The sequence below is a fragment of the Phaenicophaeus curvirostris genome, chromosome 2 (genome assembly GCF_032191515.1).
Source record: "Phaenicophaeus curvirostris isolate KB17595 chromosome 2, BPBGC_Pcur_1.0, whole genome shotgun sequence".
Taxonomy (NCBI): Eukaryota; Metazoa; Chordata; class Aves; order Cuculiformes; family Cuculidae; genus Phaenicophaeus; species Phaenicophaeus curvirostris.
The window spans coordinates 56,041,320-56,060,001 of record NC_091393.1 but is presented as its reverse complement, the minus strand read 5'-3'; the positions used below and the strand labels follow the sequence as shown (position 1 = coordinate 56,060,001).

The window sequence follows — 18,682 nt, the reverse complement described above, 5'->3', positions numbered from 1 at the left end:
GGGACAACTTCTTACCTACTGCTGACAGCCACACCATTTCTGATATAAGCCAGGATGCTGTTGACCTTCTTGGCCACCTGGGCACACTGCCTAAATCAAATACAAGTGTTTGATACAGAGCAATGTAATTATCTCCTTCATAGACCATCTTACAGCATTAACTTTTATGGTATCTAAGCTCACCAAATTAGTCGAATTGTCATCAGTGTTCTGTGAGGGAGAAATTTTTGTGTTGAAGAAGTGATGGGAGGGAAGTTACTGTGAGATGCCCAGGATTGCGTTGGTTCAGGGGGTGCTAAGGAGTTGTTGCAGGAGTGACTTCCACCCAAGAATTTTCAGCGAAATGTTCATATGTAGTTTCCCTAGTCCTTCACAACAGAGAGTGCCTATGGCTTCCTAACTTTTTGAGAAAGGGTGAGAGTAGAGAAGAGGATTCTTTTCTGGAACTTCATTTTTTTTAATCGTAAAATTAACTTGGCGACTCTGTAAATCTCCCTTAGGAAAGCAGCCTGTCTCCTGCAGGATTGCTCCCACTGCTTCCAGCTTTTTCTAAAAGAATCTTGACAACCAAAAAGCAAAGAACATAAAGGGCTTTCTGAGCCTGTTGGGATTTATGGATTAGTTTTCAACTTGGCAGCGAGAGCTGGACTCAAAAGCATTTCAACAGAGATACCAAATAGCAACAGCATCCTACTCTGCTGCTGGTGCAAAAGCTGCTTCCTCCTTCCTGTTAGCAGCCTCTGCCTTTACCTCAGGAGCTGACAAAGCCAAAACCAAATACTCCTCTCTTGGAAAGTGTAAAAGGCTCCAGAGCAGAAAAATTCTCAGTCCCAGATACTTCTGCTGTGGTGAAATAACAAAGGAGTCTGTGCTTTCCATGGGCTCTTGGCCAGCAGCAGATTTTCTCTCAAGCAGACAGTGACACAGCATTGCTGCTGAGCTGCCCTTTGAACAAAAGCTCCATGAGAAAAAAGCCTCTGGTGAGCAGAAGAGCCAAGAGAAATCAAGTTCTGTTTAGTGCCAAAATCTGATTTATTTTCTCAGACACTTTCTCAGCAGAATGCACATTGTATGTATTTTACGGAAAGATTCCCCAGTAAATAAGGCAGAAATGAAAGAAAAACAAGTTATTAAACATCAAGAGAGGGTTTTGAACAACCAATAAAATTCCTGAGCATCCTTCAAGGAAAAGGAGAAAAGCTTATGCACATCTCTCCAGCAAGCCAAGGGTACTGTATAAAGATAGCATTCTAACTTTTCTGTAGATTTTAAATACTTCCTGTAACATACATTCCAGACATAAAAATAAATATTGATATGCACAGCTCTACCCTGATCTGCTACTCTGTGCTGTCCTTTGGGACTCACTCTCTTTGAGTACGTGGAAGGTGTTTTTCCACTCTGCATCACACACTCTCTGCAACTGTATTCATGTGTGCAGCAAGCAAATATAGATGTGTGCAGCGGTGGTTGGGAAAGCTCAGGTACAGGTTGTTAGGCAAGCCTAGGTGCCTGGCTTTGCGTAGGGCCAATGTAGGCATTTAATCCATTAAATGTCTTGTGTCAGATCAGTTTTAAGGGTGGTGATGCATGGCATATTTCTGTGTCACTAACAACAGCTGCAGCACTCAAGTACTTTTCAAAGCATTACACAGGGTATTTATTCCACAGTTTTGTTTTAATGTCATTTCTAATCTTTATGTAATATGCAGTGGATAAATTTATAAGCCATTCTGGTGATCCAGTTGTATATATTATGACTAAAATTAGTGGAAAATTCATGACGTATGGAAATATAGTCATGTTCTGTGAAAATAAATCATACCTCTGAACTAGAATTTCTTGGAGCTAACCACCCTATGGCCATCAGAGATTGAACTGATACAGTATACATGTTTCTTGAAGATTCTTGAAACACCACCACCAAAACAAACAATCTAGGAAACGCATCAAACTATCCCCACTTTCAAAAAATGCATCATGTGATAACATCACAAAATGTAAATTACTGCTCCTTAGTCCCCTTTCTGAAAGCAATCCGGAGTTGTCAGTGAGGGCCGTGTTTAATTCCTGCCTGGGACCAACCTCGCCAATTGTACCTCCGAAGAACCTAACACAGATTCTGCAGAGTCAGAGAATTTGTCAATCCCACCCAACTGTTGGACTTGATGAAGCATCAGTGCTAAGAGGAATGGAAAATAAATAAATAAATAAATATTTTTTTTTAAAAAAAAAGGAAAAAGATTACATTATTCAGAACAAAGCATTCTTGATGACCATTTTATAATGTGTTAAACTATTTCTAAAACCTGTCATACTGACATACTTGAACTTCGGTATAATGCCAAAAACCTTCAGGATCAATTTTAATATCTGTATTATAACCTGAAGAATTCAGTGGAATAATGCAGAGATTAGCAGCTTTACAGCTTACTGAAAATCAAGCATGTCCCAACCGAACACAGTCTGTAGTTACAATCAGCTCTATAACTGCATTATGGGACCATGTTGGGTAATTAAGGAGTAAGTAAAACATAGTTTTCTTGTCTGATATAAGATGGGATGCTTTAAAACCATTTTTTTTTTGCCTTGACATCATCTGGGTTTCTTCTTTTTTGAATTAACGACCCCAAGCCTTCAAGCTACATCTGAACTTACATTGAAGATGACTTCCCTGATTTGACTTACATTATGTGTGAGAAATATACCTGCAGCTGTCTCAGGCCAAATTATGTTTTATGCTCGTTGAGCAAGTAGTTGTGGGGGAGGGTCTATGCAGAGCGCTTTGCTGGAAACCATGGAGTGTGATTCTTTTATGGTAGTTTTGCAGTAGGTTAGGAATTTTGAAATCATGTCCAGTGTTTCACAGCATCAATGAAGATCGATGGCATCCTGAACCCAGTCACTAGTGAGGTTCAAATGCTGACAAGCCCAGTTACCCTGAGCTCTCCCATTCACTTTCGTGGGAGGTGAATGAGATCCCACTGCAGGGAACACCGGACTTCGCCTTTTCTTGATGCCCCGTGTGACATAGCTTATGCTTAAACTTGTGCTCCTGGAACACCTGTAACCCTTGCCATGAAGCCCTTTAACAACACCTAATTAAGCCTCAGAACAGCACCATTTTGCGTCAGGACTTGTGCTTGCTGGGAAAGATTTGATTTGGAGGCTTCACAAGTTTCTATGTCTTTGAATCAGTAAAGTCAAGCTAGCAATGTCCTTGATATCAGGGTACAAGGCCATTATGTTGTTCACCTCACTGCATGGGAAAAGGGAGCACAGCTCCCTGTGTATGTTTGTTTGCTGGGCAGAGAGTGGCCTTGCAACTGGAGTGGGCCAGTAGTCACTGTAGGAGGTGTTGGGGTAAGCATGAGCTTTCTGGAAGAATCCCATCCCCTTGCTGGAGTCTAACAGCAAGGGCTGCTGTGAGGGCCTGCTGGAGAAACAGTGCTGCTGCAGCTGATGTTCACTGTACGAGTGCGGTAGGTCAGGGGCAAGTGCTGCAGACTGCAGCAAAACGTGTTGCAAATTCTCCAGGTCCTGTTTATGCTGAATGCCATCAGGGATGTAGCGGCTCCTCTGCCCCATCCCGTGCCTGCTGCAGCACTCCTGAGGCCAGCTCTGGTCTGGGCGCATCCCACCCTGTGTAGGCAGGAGCATCCTTTGCTGGAAAGGACATCCCGGTAAGCAGGTGTGGTCCAATCTATGGGGGTAATGAAGCGAGTACAGGTTGTGCCTGAGGTCGCCACGGCGCTGAAGTCTGTCCACCATCTCTCTGTCCTGAGAGGCGTATGTAGACCGATTGTAGTCCCAGGTGTCATCACCAATGGATAGCGCTGACATCTTCCCCAGGAGTAACTGGTCTTGCAGCAGCTCTGGCTGTAGCAACCGCTGGTCCTGTCCTAGGTCAGAGCCAAGGCCGCTGGCCCAGGCACCAGATGGCTGGTCACGACAGCTACTCTGGGACCATCCCAGGTAGCAGGGAGGCCCCGTGCAGCTGCTGGCTTCTCTCAGTATTGCTGTGCAGGAATCGGGTAGTGCAAGCTCTTCTCCAATCCTCTGTGGTGAGCGATTATGCTTCTCCTCTTTTCCCAGGTTTAATGGGACCTTTATTTTGGCCCTGAGCTCATCAGCAACTGAAAGCTGAGCTTGATGTGGTCTCTCGGGGTGGTAAAATTTGCATTTATTTCCATAGGTGCATTTCTTACCTGCAAGAATCAAAAAAATCAGTCAGGATGTTATTGCTAGCACCCACGTTGATTCACTCATCACTTCTCAGCATTGTACATTTGCAGGGGCACAGTCAGCACAGAGAGCGAAGAGGGGAAGTGCTGTTTTTCCAGTGCAGTACGTTTGACCCCAGATTTAAATATTGCTGACCTAAGCAGCAGGGTGAAGCAGCAGTGAAAGAAAGTCCCTGCTATTTCGGAAGTGTCTGAACTCAACTCACTAAAGCAAAAGAGAGGCAAAAAGCATCACACATTTGAGCAACCCAGACCCAAGCCTCTGCCACGTGAAGCAGGACAGCGTGTGGTAATGGCACTTGTTCTTAGCTGGAGGAAAGCACCGCTGGGAAGCAAGGGGCAGGAGGAAGGGGAGTGACACTTCACAGCACAGGAAGAGACCCACCATAGGGGCAAGGCTGCCACTTTGGTTCAGGAAGCACTGGTTTTTTGCTGAGGAAGTTATTAAGACTGGGTCCATGCCGGCCTAATGGATCATCAGGAGGCATAAACCTGAAAAAAGGAAAAAGTCAGAGGGGTAATAAAAACACCTTGAGCCCTTGGAGCTAAAGGGTCATCACAGCTTGTGGCACAAGGTTAGAGCAGAAAATCCTTATGATTCTACTGTGGCCTGGCCTTCAGGAGCCAGGCTGCATTATTAGACGCAGCCCTCCTGCCTGCCAAAACAACAACCCTTCAGCGTCATGTAGTTGTTGCTTTTTCCTGATAACTTAGAACAACTGGAAGGGCACAGTGTCCTGGCGTAGCTTTGGCCAGCCAGGAGCCTCAGCCATGGCAGCATCGCTTCCTCTTTCTCTGAAGCAGCAGCAGCAAACTCATCTGTGGTCCTGGCGCTGGAATCCTCACCATCAGCTCCCTTCCACAGCAAACTTGCTTTTCTCTTACTAAACACTTGTAGGAGAATGAGGATTTAAAAGCCAGCAGTTAATTTGGAGGTACAGCTGGTTGCACATCTGGTGTGACAAACAAGCCCAGCCTTTTTCAAGGATTCGGTAAAGCCTTCTGCTATGAGGCCTCCAAAATACTCAGATACAACTGTTAATTCTTCTACACCAGTACCTGCATGTGATGCTTCAGGAAGAAAACTAATTAACATATCTGGGCTTGTTTGCAAATGAATCTGTACTGCACCCACCCATGGAACAACTCTCTGCTGCACAAAGGGAAGCACTCAGGGAATTTGGTTATCCACAGGATAGGACTGAAATCTCCAACTGTGGCTGGCTGTGGTTTTAGAGAGGATTCTGAAACTGTGCAAGAAGGTCCTGCTGAAACTACTCAAACAGGATTCATGGTAACAGTTAGACTTTCTGAGGGAAGTGTTCTGGAAGGTCTGACAATCCCTATGAAATGACAAGGAAAATATATAAATACTTGCAACCCATTAGTAACCAAGGAAGAAGCCTGGTAGCCTGGTAATGGTTGGAGGTAACAGACTGCAGCTTTGAGAAATACAGTATTCTGATGTTCAGCAACCACATTTCTGTGAACAACAACATTACAGGGAAACTGAAACACAGTACCAAGCACTCCCATCCAGTTTTGGTGGCGGGAGATCCAAGTCTCCATCCTGATCCAGGGAGATGCCACTGTGCGAGACAGTTCCCCTGTTCACACTCGTCCATACACACTGGATGTCCCCAGGTGCAGTCCCCCAGGCAAACTGATGGCTAACAAACACCTCTACTACTAGGAAAGTCAAACAAGGTTAGAATGTACAGACTGAGGAACTCAGCCTCACAGATACAGTGCAAATGACTTAACGAAAACCTTCCCCAGTAGGGATGATTTAGGGCCGGAGAGACAAGCTTCTCACCTCTCTTCTTCTAGAGAGTTATGATTTCAAAAGCATGGGGAAAAAAAGGCTGTTCTGACACGTAGCAGAGTTAAAAAGACTGCCAGGTAGCCAGCCTCCTATCACAGATTTAATTGTTTCTTACAGGAAATAGGAATTAAAATATACCAAAAAATATTTGTAAAACACCCAACTTTGGTTGAACATCCAAGTTTAGATTGGAAAGAAGCAAAGTTGGTTACTAACCAAGTAGAGAAGTTCACTGAAGAGTTACATAGGGGGCTTAAGATCAAAGCTCTGGGAGCAGCTACTCAGCTACTGGTGGAAGGTGCGTTGGTGTTGGAGCTGACAGCCCATCGTATTTCAATTCAAGATTGTTTAGCAACGGCTGCCTCTTACCTGTTACTGACAAAAGAGTACATGAGTAGTCGCTGCTCAATAAACCATTTCCACTCGGGGTTTTCATTCTGGAGATCCCGGTAGTGGTCATTGGAAACAATGACTCCGTCTTTCTCATAAGCAACTTTCACTATGTAGCGATCATCGTAGCAAACTACCCTCTTGCCTTTCACCTTCCGGGATGGGGTGTACACAAGGATCGATTGCTTTTCAAGCTCTTCAAGAATGTGCTGATCTGGTGGGGTGGTTGGCAGAAATACAAGGGGAAAACAATTTAAAAGTTCATTAAAAAGTCATTATTAATGACCAGGTCTCAACTATCTACAAGAATCTAAAGATGTTTCAGCACTTTAGGCAACACACAGTGGTGTGATTTTGAGATGCATTGATATCTGGTGGTTATTTGGCAACTTGTAAATTAGGTCTTTTACAAAAGCAACTACTTGTAAAATTTGAGTCATTCTTTCTTGATTTTTAAGTCTTACCCATAAAAGGATAGTTTGGATTTTACACCAGTTGCATACCGAACCCCTGCAGTTCCCTTTTGGCCACAATAGATGCTAGAAGGCTGAAACCAGCCCTAACATGAACTTTACTCAGAGATAAAATGTCTGTGATTAAAGAAAGAAATTAACTTCTTTTTCTGCTATTGAGGTCTGACTTCTTGTCATTCTTCTTGTCATTCACTGACTTCTTGTCATTCCTTCTAAGAAGAAAGGCAGAGCCCCAGCAGCCTCATCTGCCAACATCAAGCTGCTGGCACAAATCTAGCAGATCTATCTCCATACAAACTGAATCTCACCACCCTTCACAGACTTCTGTGGTGATGCATTTCCTCCTCCTGGAAGGGGAAACCATGTAGCTCCTGTATCGGGGTATTAAGCTAACAGATAATACTCACACAGCAGTAGTGAACATTACAGATATCACTGCCTTTGGATAATGTGTGCAACAGCATCGTTGCCTCCTGGCTGGCATTAAAAGCTCTCATTGCAAGCTGGCAAACTCCTTCTTTAACTCAGCTGGCAGCAACTTACGCTTGTGAAGCAGAAGGCTCAAAGCAGTGTAACAAAACCTTGTAAGCTGCTAGCCAGGTGCGTGTGGCAATAAAATAATGGCTAATTTAAGTGTCTTTACAGGGCAAAACTGTACTGGACTGTTCACACCCCCTGCCTCCAAACTACATCCAATAGTTGCCAAATCATGCCCAGAATGGTGACCTACCTGTGATGGGACTGTCTTGTCGGGGGGGCTCCTTTCTCCAGAGTGGAACAAAAACCTTGATGTACGTGTGTCCCCTCTCTCGAAACCAATCCACTGCCAGCTGGATCCCCCAGCAGGAGAATACCTCTTTGTTCCCATGACTGTGGAAAAAATAAAAATAAAAAAGGAGGAGGATGAGGCAAAGCTTTCAAGAATCTTAGAGTTCTCTTTAAATGGGTCAGTAATGAAAAGGCAAAATAAACAGCTTTTGGGTAACCTTGTCGTAGAAGGAAATTAGGTTTGTCAGGCAGCACCTTCCCTTTATAAACCTGTGCTGGCTGGGACCAATGACTGTGTTGTGTTTCTGGTGTTTTTCAGTAGCTGCCAGAATAATCTTCTCCATAGTCTTACCTCATAACTGAAGCTCCATTTCAAACCTAATAAAACTTCCAGTGCTGAACTGCTGACCACAGAGGAAAAACACTATGATTTAGAGGAAGTTGTTTATTAATAGATACCCAGGCAATCGGAAATCTTAAAGAACCCTCACCAGTAATAAATGGTCTGAAGTGCTCAACACATCTAGTCTCCATTCCAGAGTAGCTGTTTTGATTGGTTTTAAAGGGTAGGATCTACACAGGATGGGTATAAAGTCACTTGGACAAGCAAATTGGAAGCTCAGGTGACTTTTCCAGACAATTGCCTTTAAAAGAAAGTGTAGGTACATCTTTAATGCCATGACTCAAACAAAGTTCAGTGACAACCTGCTTTAACATTAACTACTCGTATATATAACTTGTTAGCTTTAGAAAAGCCATTCTAGATGTACCCCGGTGCAGAAGGTAAAACACTCAATCACAAGCAATTTGGCCAGAAAGCCAAACAGAACAAGTGAAAAGAGGTATGGCAGTGATTCCTTTTTTAAATCATGCAATTCTAATCCCTTTGAGAAGATGTTTAGTCAAAACAACTCTTTTTGAAGACTGCAAATGGCCCCATCTCCACCTGGTCTTGACACAGGGCACAGCATCAGCCACAGCTTTGACAGAAAGCAGAGAACCTGACACAGGACTCTGCTGGCCCAGGAAAGGACTGTGTACCTATCAGAGCTTAAAAACTAGACATAAGTGCAAGCACCAGACTGTACAGTTTTTTCAGTGTGCGGTGAACATGGTTATGACAGTTTCTTTTTCATATTAACTCAAATCTATTTATTATTATAGGCTGACTGGACAATGGAGACTGTCAGATGACTTATTTCTTTATTAACCTGGAGCATAAACATCCTCTTCAAAACCTTGCAGCATGCAATGGGCCCTCAACGCCAATTCTGAAATGCTCCAGAAATGCCAAACCTAAGATAGAAATACAAAGCAATCATGAGATGATAGGGTTTTCTGTTCTAGGTGAAGTGAAGAGGGTGGTTAGTAGGACAGTAGCATTAAATTTCCAGAGGGCAGGCTTTGATCTCTTCAGAAGGCTGGTTGGCAAAGTCCCATGGGAGACAGTACTCAAGGGCAAGGGAGCCCATGAGTGCTGGGAGCTCTTCAAAAACGAAATCCTAGCAGCTCAGGAGAAAGCCATCCCCGTGTTCTAGAAAAAAAGCTGGCAGGGGAGGAAGCCAGCTTGGTTGAACAGAGAGATCTTGAGTAATATCAAGAAGAAGAGAAATGTTTATGGGCTCTGGAAGAGGGGACAGGCCTCTTGGGTGGACTACAGGAAGGAAGTGAGATTGTGTAGGGAAAAAATCAGAAGGGCTAAGGCTCAGCTAGAAATCAGATTGGCAAAGTCTGTGAAAGATAACAAAAAATCTTTCTATAAATATATAAATAATAAAAGGAGGACTAGGGAGACCATACAGTCCCTATTGGACACAGAAGGAACAACAGTGGCAGGGGATGAGGAAAAGGCTGAGGTACTTAATGACTTCTTTGCCTCAGTCTTTAATGGTAAAGAAAGTTGTTCCCTCTGTGTACAAACCTAGGAGCTAGAGGAGCAAAATGAGGCTCCCATGATCCAAGAGGAGGTGGTCAGAGCCTTGCTAGCCTGACTAGACACCCACAAGTCTATGGAGCCGGATGGGATTCACCCAAGGGTATTGAAGGAGCTGTCGGATGTGCTGGCCAAACCCCTTTCCATCATCTTCCAACAGTCCTGGAAGACTGGGGAAGTTCCACTGGACTGGAGGCTGGCTGATGTGCCCATCTACAAGAAGGGTTGCAGGGAGGACCCAGGGAACTACAGGCCTGTCAGTCTGACCTCAGTGCGAGGGAAAGTCATGGAGAAAGTGATCTTGAGTGCTTATCGTGAATCACATGCAAGAGAACCGGGTGATCAGGCCCAGTCAACACGAGTTCACAAAAGGCAGGTCTTGCCAAACTAACCTGATCGCCTTCTATGACAAAGTGACTCGGCTACTGGATGAGGGAAAGGCTGTGGATGTGGTCTTCCTGGACTTCAGTAGAGCCTTTGACACAGTTTCTCACAGCATTCTGCTTGAGAAACTGTCAGCCTCTGGCCTGGACAGGTGCACACTCTCCTGGGTGGAAAACTGGTTGGATGGCCGGGCCCAGAGAGTGGTGGTAAACGGAGTTAACTCCAGCTGGAGGCCAGTGACAAGTGGGGTTCCCCAGGGCTCAGTGCTGGGTCCAGCCCTGTTCAATGTCTTTATCAATGACCTGGATGAAGGCATTGATGGCACCCTTAGCAAGTTTGCGGACGACACTAAGCTGGGAGGTAGTGTTGATCTGGTGGAGGGTAGCGAGGCTCTGCAAAGGGATCTGAACAGGCTGGACCGCTGGGCTGAGTCCAATGGCATGAGGTTTAACAAGGCCAAGTGCTGGGTCCTGCACTTGGGGCACAACAACCCTGTGCAGTGCTACAGACTAGGAGAAGTCTGTCTAGAAAGCTGCCTGGAGGAGAGGGACCTGGGGGTGTTGGTTGACAGCCGACTGAATATGAGCCAGCAGTGTGCCCAGGTGGCCAAGAAGGCCAATGGCATCTTGGCTTGTATCAGAAACGGCGTGACCAGCAGGTCCAGGGAGGTTATTCTCCCTCTGTACTCAGTACGGGTGAGACCGCACCTCGAATACTGTGTTCAGTTCTGGGCCCCTCACCACAAGAAGGATGTTGAGGCTCTGGAGCGAGTCCAGAGAAGAGCAACAAAGCTGGTGAAGGGGCTGGAGAACAGGCCTTATGAGGAACGGCTGAGAGAGCTGGGGTTGTTTAACCTGGAGAAGAGGAGGCTGAGGGGAGACCTCATTGCTCTCTACAACTACCTGAAAAGAGGTTGTAGAGAGGAGGGTGCTGGCCTCTTCTTCCAAGTGACAGGGGACAGGACAAGAGGGAATGGCCTCAAACTCCACCAGGGGAGGTTTAGGCTGGACATTAGGAAAGAATTTTTCACAGAAAGTGTCATTGGGCACTGTAACAGGCTACCTAGGGAGGTTGTTGAGTCACCTTCCCTGGAGGTGTTTAAGGCACAGGTAGACGAGGTGCTCAGGGGCATGGTTTAGTGTTTGATAGGAATGGTTGGATGATCTGGTGGGTCTCTTCCAACCTGGTGATTCTATGATTCTATGATTCTATATTTTCCTCCACACAACAAACTGCCTCTCTGAGCTTCAACTTTTTTGGCAGCTTCATGCCTGAACTGCCACTTCTCCTGCATTTTTATGGTTGTTCATGATGATGAGGTTTTCCCACTGAGAAAACCTATCATCCCTTTCCCCTGACTTCTGCAAACAGTCCTTCTCCATCTGACAGCAGCAAACCAGAAAAGTTAAAGTGAGAACACTGAAAGCACTCACCAAGCCTGTCCCATTAGTCAAAGTAAATGTCATTCAGCTTCACTTTGAAAGGCATTCAGGAGAGGTAAGCAGCTCCTGCCAGGTTCTAGACCCTCCATCATTCAAGCAATCTTTAACTTTATCAAGACAGAGATTGAGGAAGTCTGAGAAGAGCTTTAAAACCTTTGCCTTTCTGAAACTCAGAAGTACTTCACATTCCTTTAATTCCTTTTAGGTGAAAGATGAAGTATCCACAGCAGAACACCAGCTTTCAATAATCTAGCAGACAAACATTTCTCAGACTCGCATTTCTTAAATTACTCTAGAAAAAGACTTAGATTTTACATGCTGGAAGCGTGTGTGGCTTCTTGAAAACCCATTTAGGTGGTCATGTGGTCTAGGAAAGCACTACAACATGCTAACTCAAGCCATTTGCTGCACATACCTGTAATGATGTTTGTTTTAAATAACCTCTATCTAGCAAGCTCCCATGCACAGGCTAGTGCAGTGAGATGATCTCAGGAGTTTTCACAGAGTACTCCAAGGTCAAAACATTTGCTATCTCATTAGCCACCAGCTTCTCCAAGACTTCTGCTCCTTGGTAATGGTGCATATTCTGCCATCTTGGAAACAATGTTGTTCTCCGCCTTGCCTAGCTCTGCCTGCCCTGAAAAAGCCTGGTAAATTCATGAGGACAAGGTTATGCCAGGAGAATGGAGCACATGGCCAGTCCCAGCGTAAGGGTAGATGCTTAGCTCAACTGCTCTGCCTGAATAGGTGCTCATTTCTCTTGCAGAGATACAAGAAGAACTCCCTGCGAAAGTTCTAGGGTGAAAATGCAAATGGAGGCAGGAGGTCCCAGCACCAGACTACCAAGCTCATGGTCCAGCCAAGGCTAAGCAGTTTTGCTTTTGTGTTTCTCTCGCTCCACATGAGCCACCCAGACAGCCGCCCTTGGTTTTTCGATGGGATTTCTCCCTTTATCCAGAAGATGGCATTATTCACTTAGTCTCTAGTTGCTCTGGATGTGCTTGTCCACTTTGCCCTCTAAACAGAGGGATGTAGTCTCATCTTACCTTACACCAAAGCCCTTCTCTGCTCTGTCCCAACCTGCAGGGAAGGGCTTGGTCCTGTTGGGTGGACAGGGAAGTTAACAAGGAAAACCAAAGGATAGCCAGCATGTCTTGGACTCTTGACTCTCAAGGCCTCTGGCTGTTCATATTGCTCATGTAAACACGGGCCAGCCCATTGCTGTCTTTGGACTTCCCACCCATGTAGACGTAGCAGGCTCCCCATCAGTAAGAGCGCTTTCACAGCATCAGGAGGAAATCTAATTGGCCAGGGTGGGTTGCTACAACATTTCCTAGTAACAGAATTAATTAAGGAGGAAATGAGACTATTCTGTACAATTCAATTGTCATTTCTCCAATTTTTTCATAAAAATAAAGCCAAAACAAGAATGAACAAGCCAGAAACACTGCTGGGGTTGACTTGCAAGATGAAAGAGTACAACTGTGATGTTTTTAGGAAGCACAGTTACCTGCTTTTGTTTTTCTCTCCTTCTTATGTTAGTTTGGATGTTCTGTCTATCTGTTCACCAGTTTGTAGATGTTGATCAGCATATAGATTTAAAAATCCTAAGTACCCATTTGAAAAGGCAGGGAAATATTAATGATGAACTAAAAGCAAGAGAGCTGCTGAATCATACTGCCATAAACAGCAGTTGTTAGCTAGCTGCTGGCTTATAAAAGGTCAAAATGCAGAGCAGGCCAATGATTTCACTTGGCATATTTATGGGCATAGAGACAGCAGGTCCCTAGACTTCAGCCAAAGAACAGGAATAAGAGGTGGTTCATACACTAAACATCAAATACCTCAGCGTATCTTGCATCTGAGTAAAAAATATACTTCAAGCCATTAGCTTTAAAATTCAAAAGCTTCAGAGGAAGAGAGATCCCTTCAGGAAACAGAGCTTACCTCATTGCAACATTGCTGCCATCAATCACAATGGGTCTCAAGTAACTGGAAGAATCACTTTCATCTTCACCAAGCCACTTTGATGCTGGTGCAGTGCTACATGATCCACGGGCAACAAGTTTTAGGGAAGAAGGCTGAGCCTGACTCTCTAGAACTTGAGGTTTGCTCCCCATCCGAATTAGCTCTTTCAGCACATCGTCCTCCAGAGCCCCTTGGCCCAGGTTCTCCAGCACTTTGCAGATGTCCTGCTTACTATAGCCCAGCTTGCAGAAAAAATCCAGCTTGCTCTGGTGTACTTCTAACCCTGCTGTAGAAACTTCTCTGGAGCACGGTGGCACTGGCTTGCTAGAAAGTGAACTCGTCAGTGCCATCTTAGCAGGCATTTAAGTTCCATTTAAGTTCCTTTAAACCCAGTGCTCCTGTCTTCACAGCCTTGTCCAACAGGCAACAGCTTTAGGAAGGGAAAGATTAGAAACGACAAAACATAAGCTTTAAGAAATAATGTGCAATCTTAGTTACTTGCATATTGCAGAGCAAAGAAACTATCTGACCAGCTGTCTTCCCTCTGAAGAGACTGTCCAGTCTTCTCTCAGCATTAAAGCATTTTTCTGGTCCACTCTTATTTATAAAAGCACCAGTGTCCCATGCAATGTTTGTCACTCTCCTGGCATTATGTCATACAGGTATTATCCTGTTCATGAGCTGTGCAAGCCTGCCCATACACAGACACCCTGTATACGTAAGTTTGTTCTTCAGACTTATCTCACAGGAAATGATACAAAGGACGGTGTAAATGGGGATTTTCAGTTTGCTCAGTGTGGTTTGTGGGCCACAGATAAAAATCTGTTGAATGTTGTTGGATGAACTCAGATGCCATAGCAACTTAACAAGTATAACAAATTTCATCAAGTGATTTTAAGGAAACCAGTTGTTTGCAAAGCAGCTGGGGGATCTGAACTTTTTTCTTATGTAGTTTCGCCTTTCCTAGTATGTGTCCATCTGTGCATGCACAGACAAACCTTATGAAATTGTCACTCATCCGTTCCATCTGGCCTGACTTATTCTTTTCCTGTTATTTGCTATTTCAGTGAGGACTTTTAAATACAGAGAAGCAGCTTGTTTTTTTGAAAGCTGTTAGAGCAGTGGTTGGAAGCAGGCAATCTGAAAAGCAGTTTCAATTTCACTAGTGTTTATTGTCAAGAGAAACTGCTAATTCAGAAATGAGTGTGCAGAAGTAGCAGATCTACTTCAAGCTTCTCCAGAACTGCACTATTTACATTTCTGTTCTAGCCAGTAAATGAAGGTGATGGGCAGTATATGAAGTCATACCCAGAGCTGCTTCAGCCCAACAAGCGTGACAAGAGAAGGACATACGCAGTGGCCACTCATCCATCAAGACAAACATCTCCAGTCACTGTTGGTGTGCTCGCACTGAACCTTCTCTTGCCACATGTCTGTAACAATTTGTGCTACTTGGATCAAAGCTGTGGCTCGTCATCTACCCACATGTAGGACCTAAGGGTGGCCCCCTTACCTACGCTAAGTTGCAGCCGGCAAACGATGCAGAATTAACTGACCAAACAACTACCTCCATGATGAGCCCAGAAGCTATAATCACACTGCATCCACCGGCCCCCTCCCCAGCCTGCCCTGTGCACCGTCAGCCCAGACACCACTCCCTGCCCAGCAGTGGGACACCCCAGGAACTCAGAAGCCAAAACCATCCAGAGGAAGGCACAGAGAGGTACTGGAGACAGGCAGATGGGTGGAAGCCTGAGTGCAGCTCCTCGATGAGGCATAAGAGCCCCTCCGGGCTATGGGGAAGAAACCCACATTGAGTTCAGTTGATTTAAAATTGATTAGTTCAGCAGGAAATCTTGATAATTAGTTATAACGCCACCTCATCTCATACAACTTTGACCTTTACTTTTCCACTTAGCCTTATAACTTTCAGGTGTTCTTCTGTAGAAGAAATCTGGCACTCTGACAAATAGCATCAGTAAAGTAAAAAATACCTTAAGTATGTCATATACTTTAAGGTAAAGCAGTTACCATGTATATTTTTCCATCTAAACCAAAGCATTTATTATTTTAGCCAGTGGGCTTTACTGCTTTTCCGCACAATGCAGTCCACAGGTGTGACCATTTTTACATCTATTCCTCATTTTTTATGCATGGACTGAAAATGAAAAGGTATTTGCCTGTTTTTTCGTTACTGAAATGGTTTCTCAGCTTTGAAATAGCTGCTCTCTGAACTGATATACATTAATATATACTTCTGTACCTGAATATAGCTGAAGCTGTCACAGCTGGGCTAGTGCTGAAGCAGGTTTTGCTGCTTGTGTGGTCAGTGGCTCCAAACACTTAGGTACTTTTTTTTTTAATGTCTAGATTATTTTAATAAATTACTGTAAATTAAAAACTGTAGTTTCTATCCATTCTCAGGATGAAAAGAAAATACTTAATATGCATTTTATTATCCATCACTATTATTTTTTAAACCTGTATGCCTATCTATTCTCATGCTTTTTCTTATCTTATTTGATAGGAATGGTTGGACTCGGTGATCTGGTGGGTCTCTTCCAACCTGGTTATTCTATGATTCTATCTTTGTTTTTTGTTTTAGTATCAGAGCAATTTCCCATGTTAGCATCACATTGTGTTGTGTATGGTTGTCATGTATTTCATCAGAAAGCAAGTTCAATTCGGTCCTTCAGAATTTTAGCAGACAGTTTTCCAGCTGCAGAGGCCACATCTGTCTCACAGCATGTACCTCACAGTCCCCAGCAGCAGTACACGCAAGCACATACTGGATGAAGCCTCCCTACATCACTTTTCCAGCTCCATCCCAGGAAACCCCAAGCTCATGGTACACATTGTCACCCTTTGCTTCCTAACACACATCATTTTGCAAGGCTTGGCCCTTCTGTACAAGCAGCAGACCCCTTTGGTTTGGTGAGCTGGAGCAACACATGGAAACGCTGAGCTCTGGATGGCTGCCTGGCATTGATACAATGCAGCATCAAGCCATCACTAGCAACATGTTAGTTCTGCAAAGTTAACCACTAGATATCTGCCTCAGTTTGGCCAAATATTAAAAATGAGTAAATTTTGTGACTGCAGGGAGTTTGCCGCAGAGGGAACAAGTTTGAAACCCTGAAATAAAAGCCTTGGTCACAGCCAACACCAAGGTCACCCACCTAAAGAGAGAATTAAAGAATAATAAAATCACTAACTTACACATTAGTAAACCTCCAGTAGTGTGCCCAAGGTCAGTTGGTTGCTTATAAGCAGCACAGAAACATGAAAAAAGACAAGAAATTTTGCACTCGAGTCCAGCTTATGTTCTCACAAACAGGTTACGAAATCCCATTTATAAACTTTATGGCCTTCCTTTTGAAACTGCTTAGACTTCTTCCTGCTGCTTTCCCCTCCTCACCTCAGCACACCATGCTGGGAAGCTGCTCTTGCTTACCCTCCACCAAGAGCCAAAGTCTTCTCATTTCCTGGCAAAATTTATCCAAAGATAATTGTGTGCCCATCCTATGTGCTAGCTCAAAAAGCACCCTCTCTATCTGTGGTGTTGTGCTCCCTCCTGCATACACACACACACACACAAACAAATACAGAGGAAATTGCTTGATTCACATTTCCAAAACACTATTCTAATCTTAAAAGTTTAGCTATTAAAAAAAAAATAAATGAATCTTGAACCAAAATCTAAGACATGTCAAGGTCTTCTGACTTTTTTGTATTTCAACAGATAAGGAAGATTAGAAAATAACAAATTGAATTTTTTGTAAGCACTTCCCCAAAACAGTAGTGGTTATAGTCTAATTCCTCATCTTGAATGACTTTAAGGACTTATTTTTAAGGAATTATTTTTGCCTAGTCCTTCCACCAAGTGCTCCACTTGCAAACAGTCAGAGCAGGACCAGGTGCCCCCCAGGCGTGTGTTTAAGCAGCACCTGCTGCAGCCTTGGGCCACAGGGCGACAGTAAGGACCAGCTTGACTCAGGGGGAGCTGAGGCTCCACAAATCCCCCAGCAAAGCCCTGTCCTGCCTGAGCAGAGGCAGAGGGGACATGGCCCCAGCCAGACCTGGCATTGGTCAAGGCAGAGCAGGTCTGGGTCTTCTCTAAACTGAACGTTCATGCCAAATAACATCAGGAATGCGGCAACGGCTCCTTGCCACAATAGTGTTCCCCCTCACACTTCAGGTCTGATCCACCTTATCTTTCTCCTTTGTCCCAAGACTCACACTCCAAACCACCTGAGCCTCCCAGCCCATTCATGCCCTTCCGTGAGCTGTTTCTTTGAAAGATGAGGTGCGCTGCTTTCAGAAAAAAAAGATTTTTTTACTTTCACAAATAGTAGATTTACCTATTCTCTTAATAACCTTAAGACAAATTTATTGTCCTGATGACTAAGAAGAGATTTGTCTTTTTCTTCCCTACCTTTCATGCTGCATTTGCCAAAAATAAGAAAACCAGATAGCCCAGCAAGTGAGCCGTACTCACAGGTCTCCCCTGTTTGCTCTGCACCTTACCTGACAGCTGCTTTTTCTGCATCTCAGCAATATTGTCCCAGCATTCGTGAGCCAGAAGCTGGATTCAGAGCAGTACTGGGCTCACAAGGAAGTCATCAGCCCATATTTAGAGGCTTTATGGCAAGGCTGATGTCAACTGAAAGCAAACAAATGCAGTGAGCAGGTTACAGCTCATTTTATAGGAAGGTTTTACTTCCCCATTTGACTGGCTGAGCTCTAATTTAACTGTACAGGTTGATAAACTTTCACTTCATTTTTCAAAAGGGAAAAAAAAAAAGAAAGAAAAAAAATTATGTTCCCTATACATCTCAGTTCTGAGTCACAGGCAAAGATTAGCCAAACCTGCTCTGGCAGGGATCCATAGTACCAACCAGTGAGAAAAAGGCATATGAATTCTAGGGCAAGTGAAAAGGTTTCCACAAGGGATGCTTTACTAAGTTATTTCAGCCTCATTCTCCCTTCATATGGTAATTTTCCAACTTTCAGGGACATGTGAAACAAAATATTTAAAAATATCAACATTTTGCTTAGTATCTGATATTGCAAAGCTTCATTCAAACATCTCCACGTCTGAGGAAACCTGAGGGAGACTACAGTAAAATATGAAAACCCAAACAAAAATCCCTCTAATCTACTGTTGCCTTGATGGAAGAGATTGAGACTTCAGAGACAGAGTCTTTCCACAGCAGCGACTAACAGGTACTTCCCTATAGAAACCTGAGGTTTTC

The 18,682-nt window shown here is 44.1% G+C and overlaps 1 protein-coding gene across 2 annotated transcripts; it reads right to left on the bottom strand.

Moving 5' to 3' along the window:
• Nucleotides 1-490: 490 nt before the first annotated feature.
• ZC3H12D (zinc finger CCCH-type containing 12D) lies at nucleotides 491-18,096 on the bottom strand. 2 transcript variants are annotated; one of them, XM_069852135.1, is made up of 6 exons: nucleotides 17,955-18,096; nucleotides 13,407-13,857; nucleotides 7,663-7,802; nucleotides 6,439-6,673; nucleotides 4,630-4,736; nucleotides 491-4,208 (listed from the first exon to the last, which is right to left on the bottom strand). In XM_069852135.1, the coding sequence occupies exons 2-6, from the start codon at nucleotides 13,787-13,789 to the stop codon at nucleotides 3,172-3,174; spliced, it is 1,902 nt and encodes a 633-aa protein (XP_069708236.1). In that variant the 5' UTR covers nucleotides 13,790-13,857; nucleotides 17,955-18,096; the 3' UTR covers nucleotides 491-3,171. The 2 variants fall into 2 exon arrangements, with proteins under 2 accessions (XP_069708236.1, XP_069708234.1); XM_069852133.1 differs by lacking the exon at nucleotides 17,955-18,096 and having other exon boundaries at nucleotides 13,407-14,813.
• Nucleotides 18,097-18,682: the final 586 nt, after the last annotated feature.

What these genes read in the sequence shown, in the direction of transcription:
- ZC3H12D (XM_069852135.1), bottom strand. Translation starts at nt 13,789, where the DNA reads ATGCCTGCTAAGATGGCACTGACGAGTTCACTTTCTAGCAAGCCAGTG. An exon ending in GGCAGCAATGTTGCAATGAG is followed by an intron (nt 7,803 to 13,406) that starts GTAAGCTCTGTT and finishes TTTTTTCCACAG; the next exon opens with TCATGGGAACAAAGAGGTAT. An exon ending in ACAAGACAGTCCCATCACAG is followed by an intron (nt 6,674 to 7,662) that starts GTAGGTCACCAT and finishes CCACCCCACCAG; the next exon opens with ATCAGCACATTCTTGAAGAG.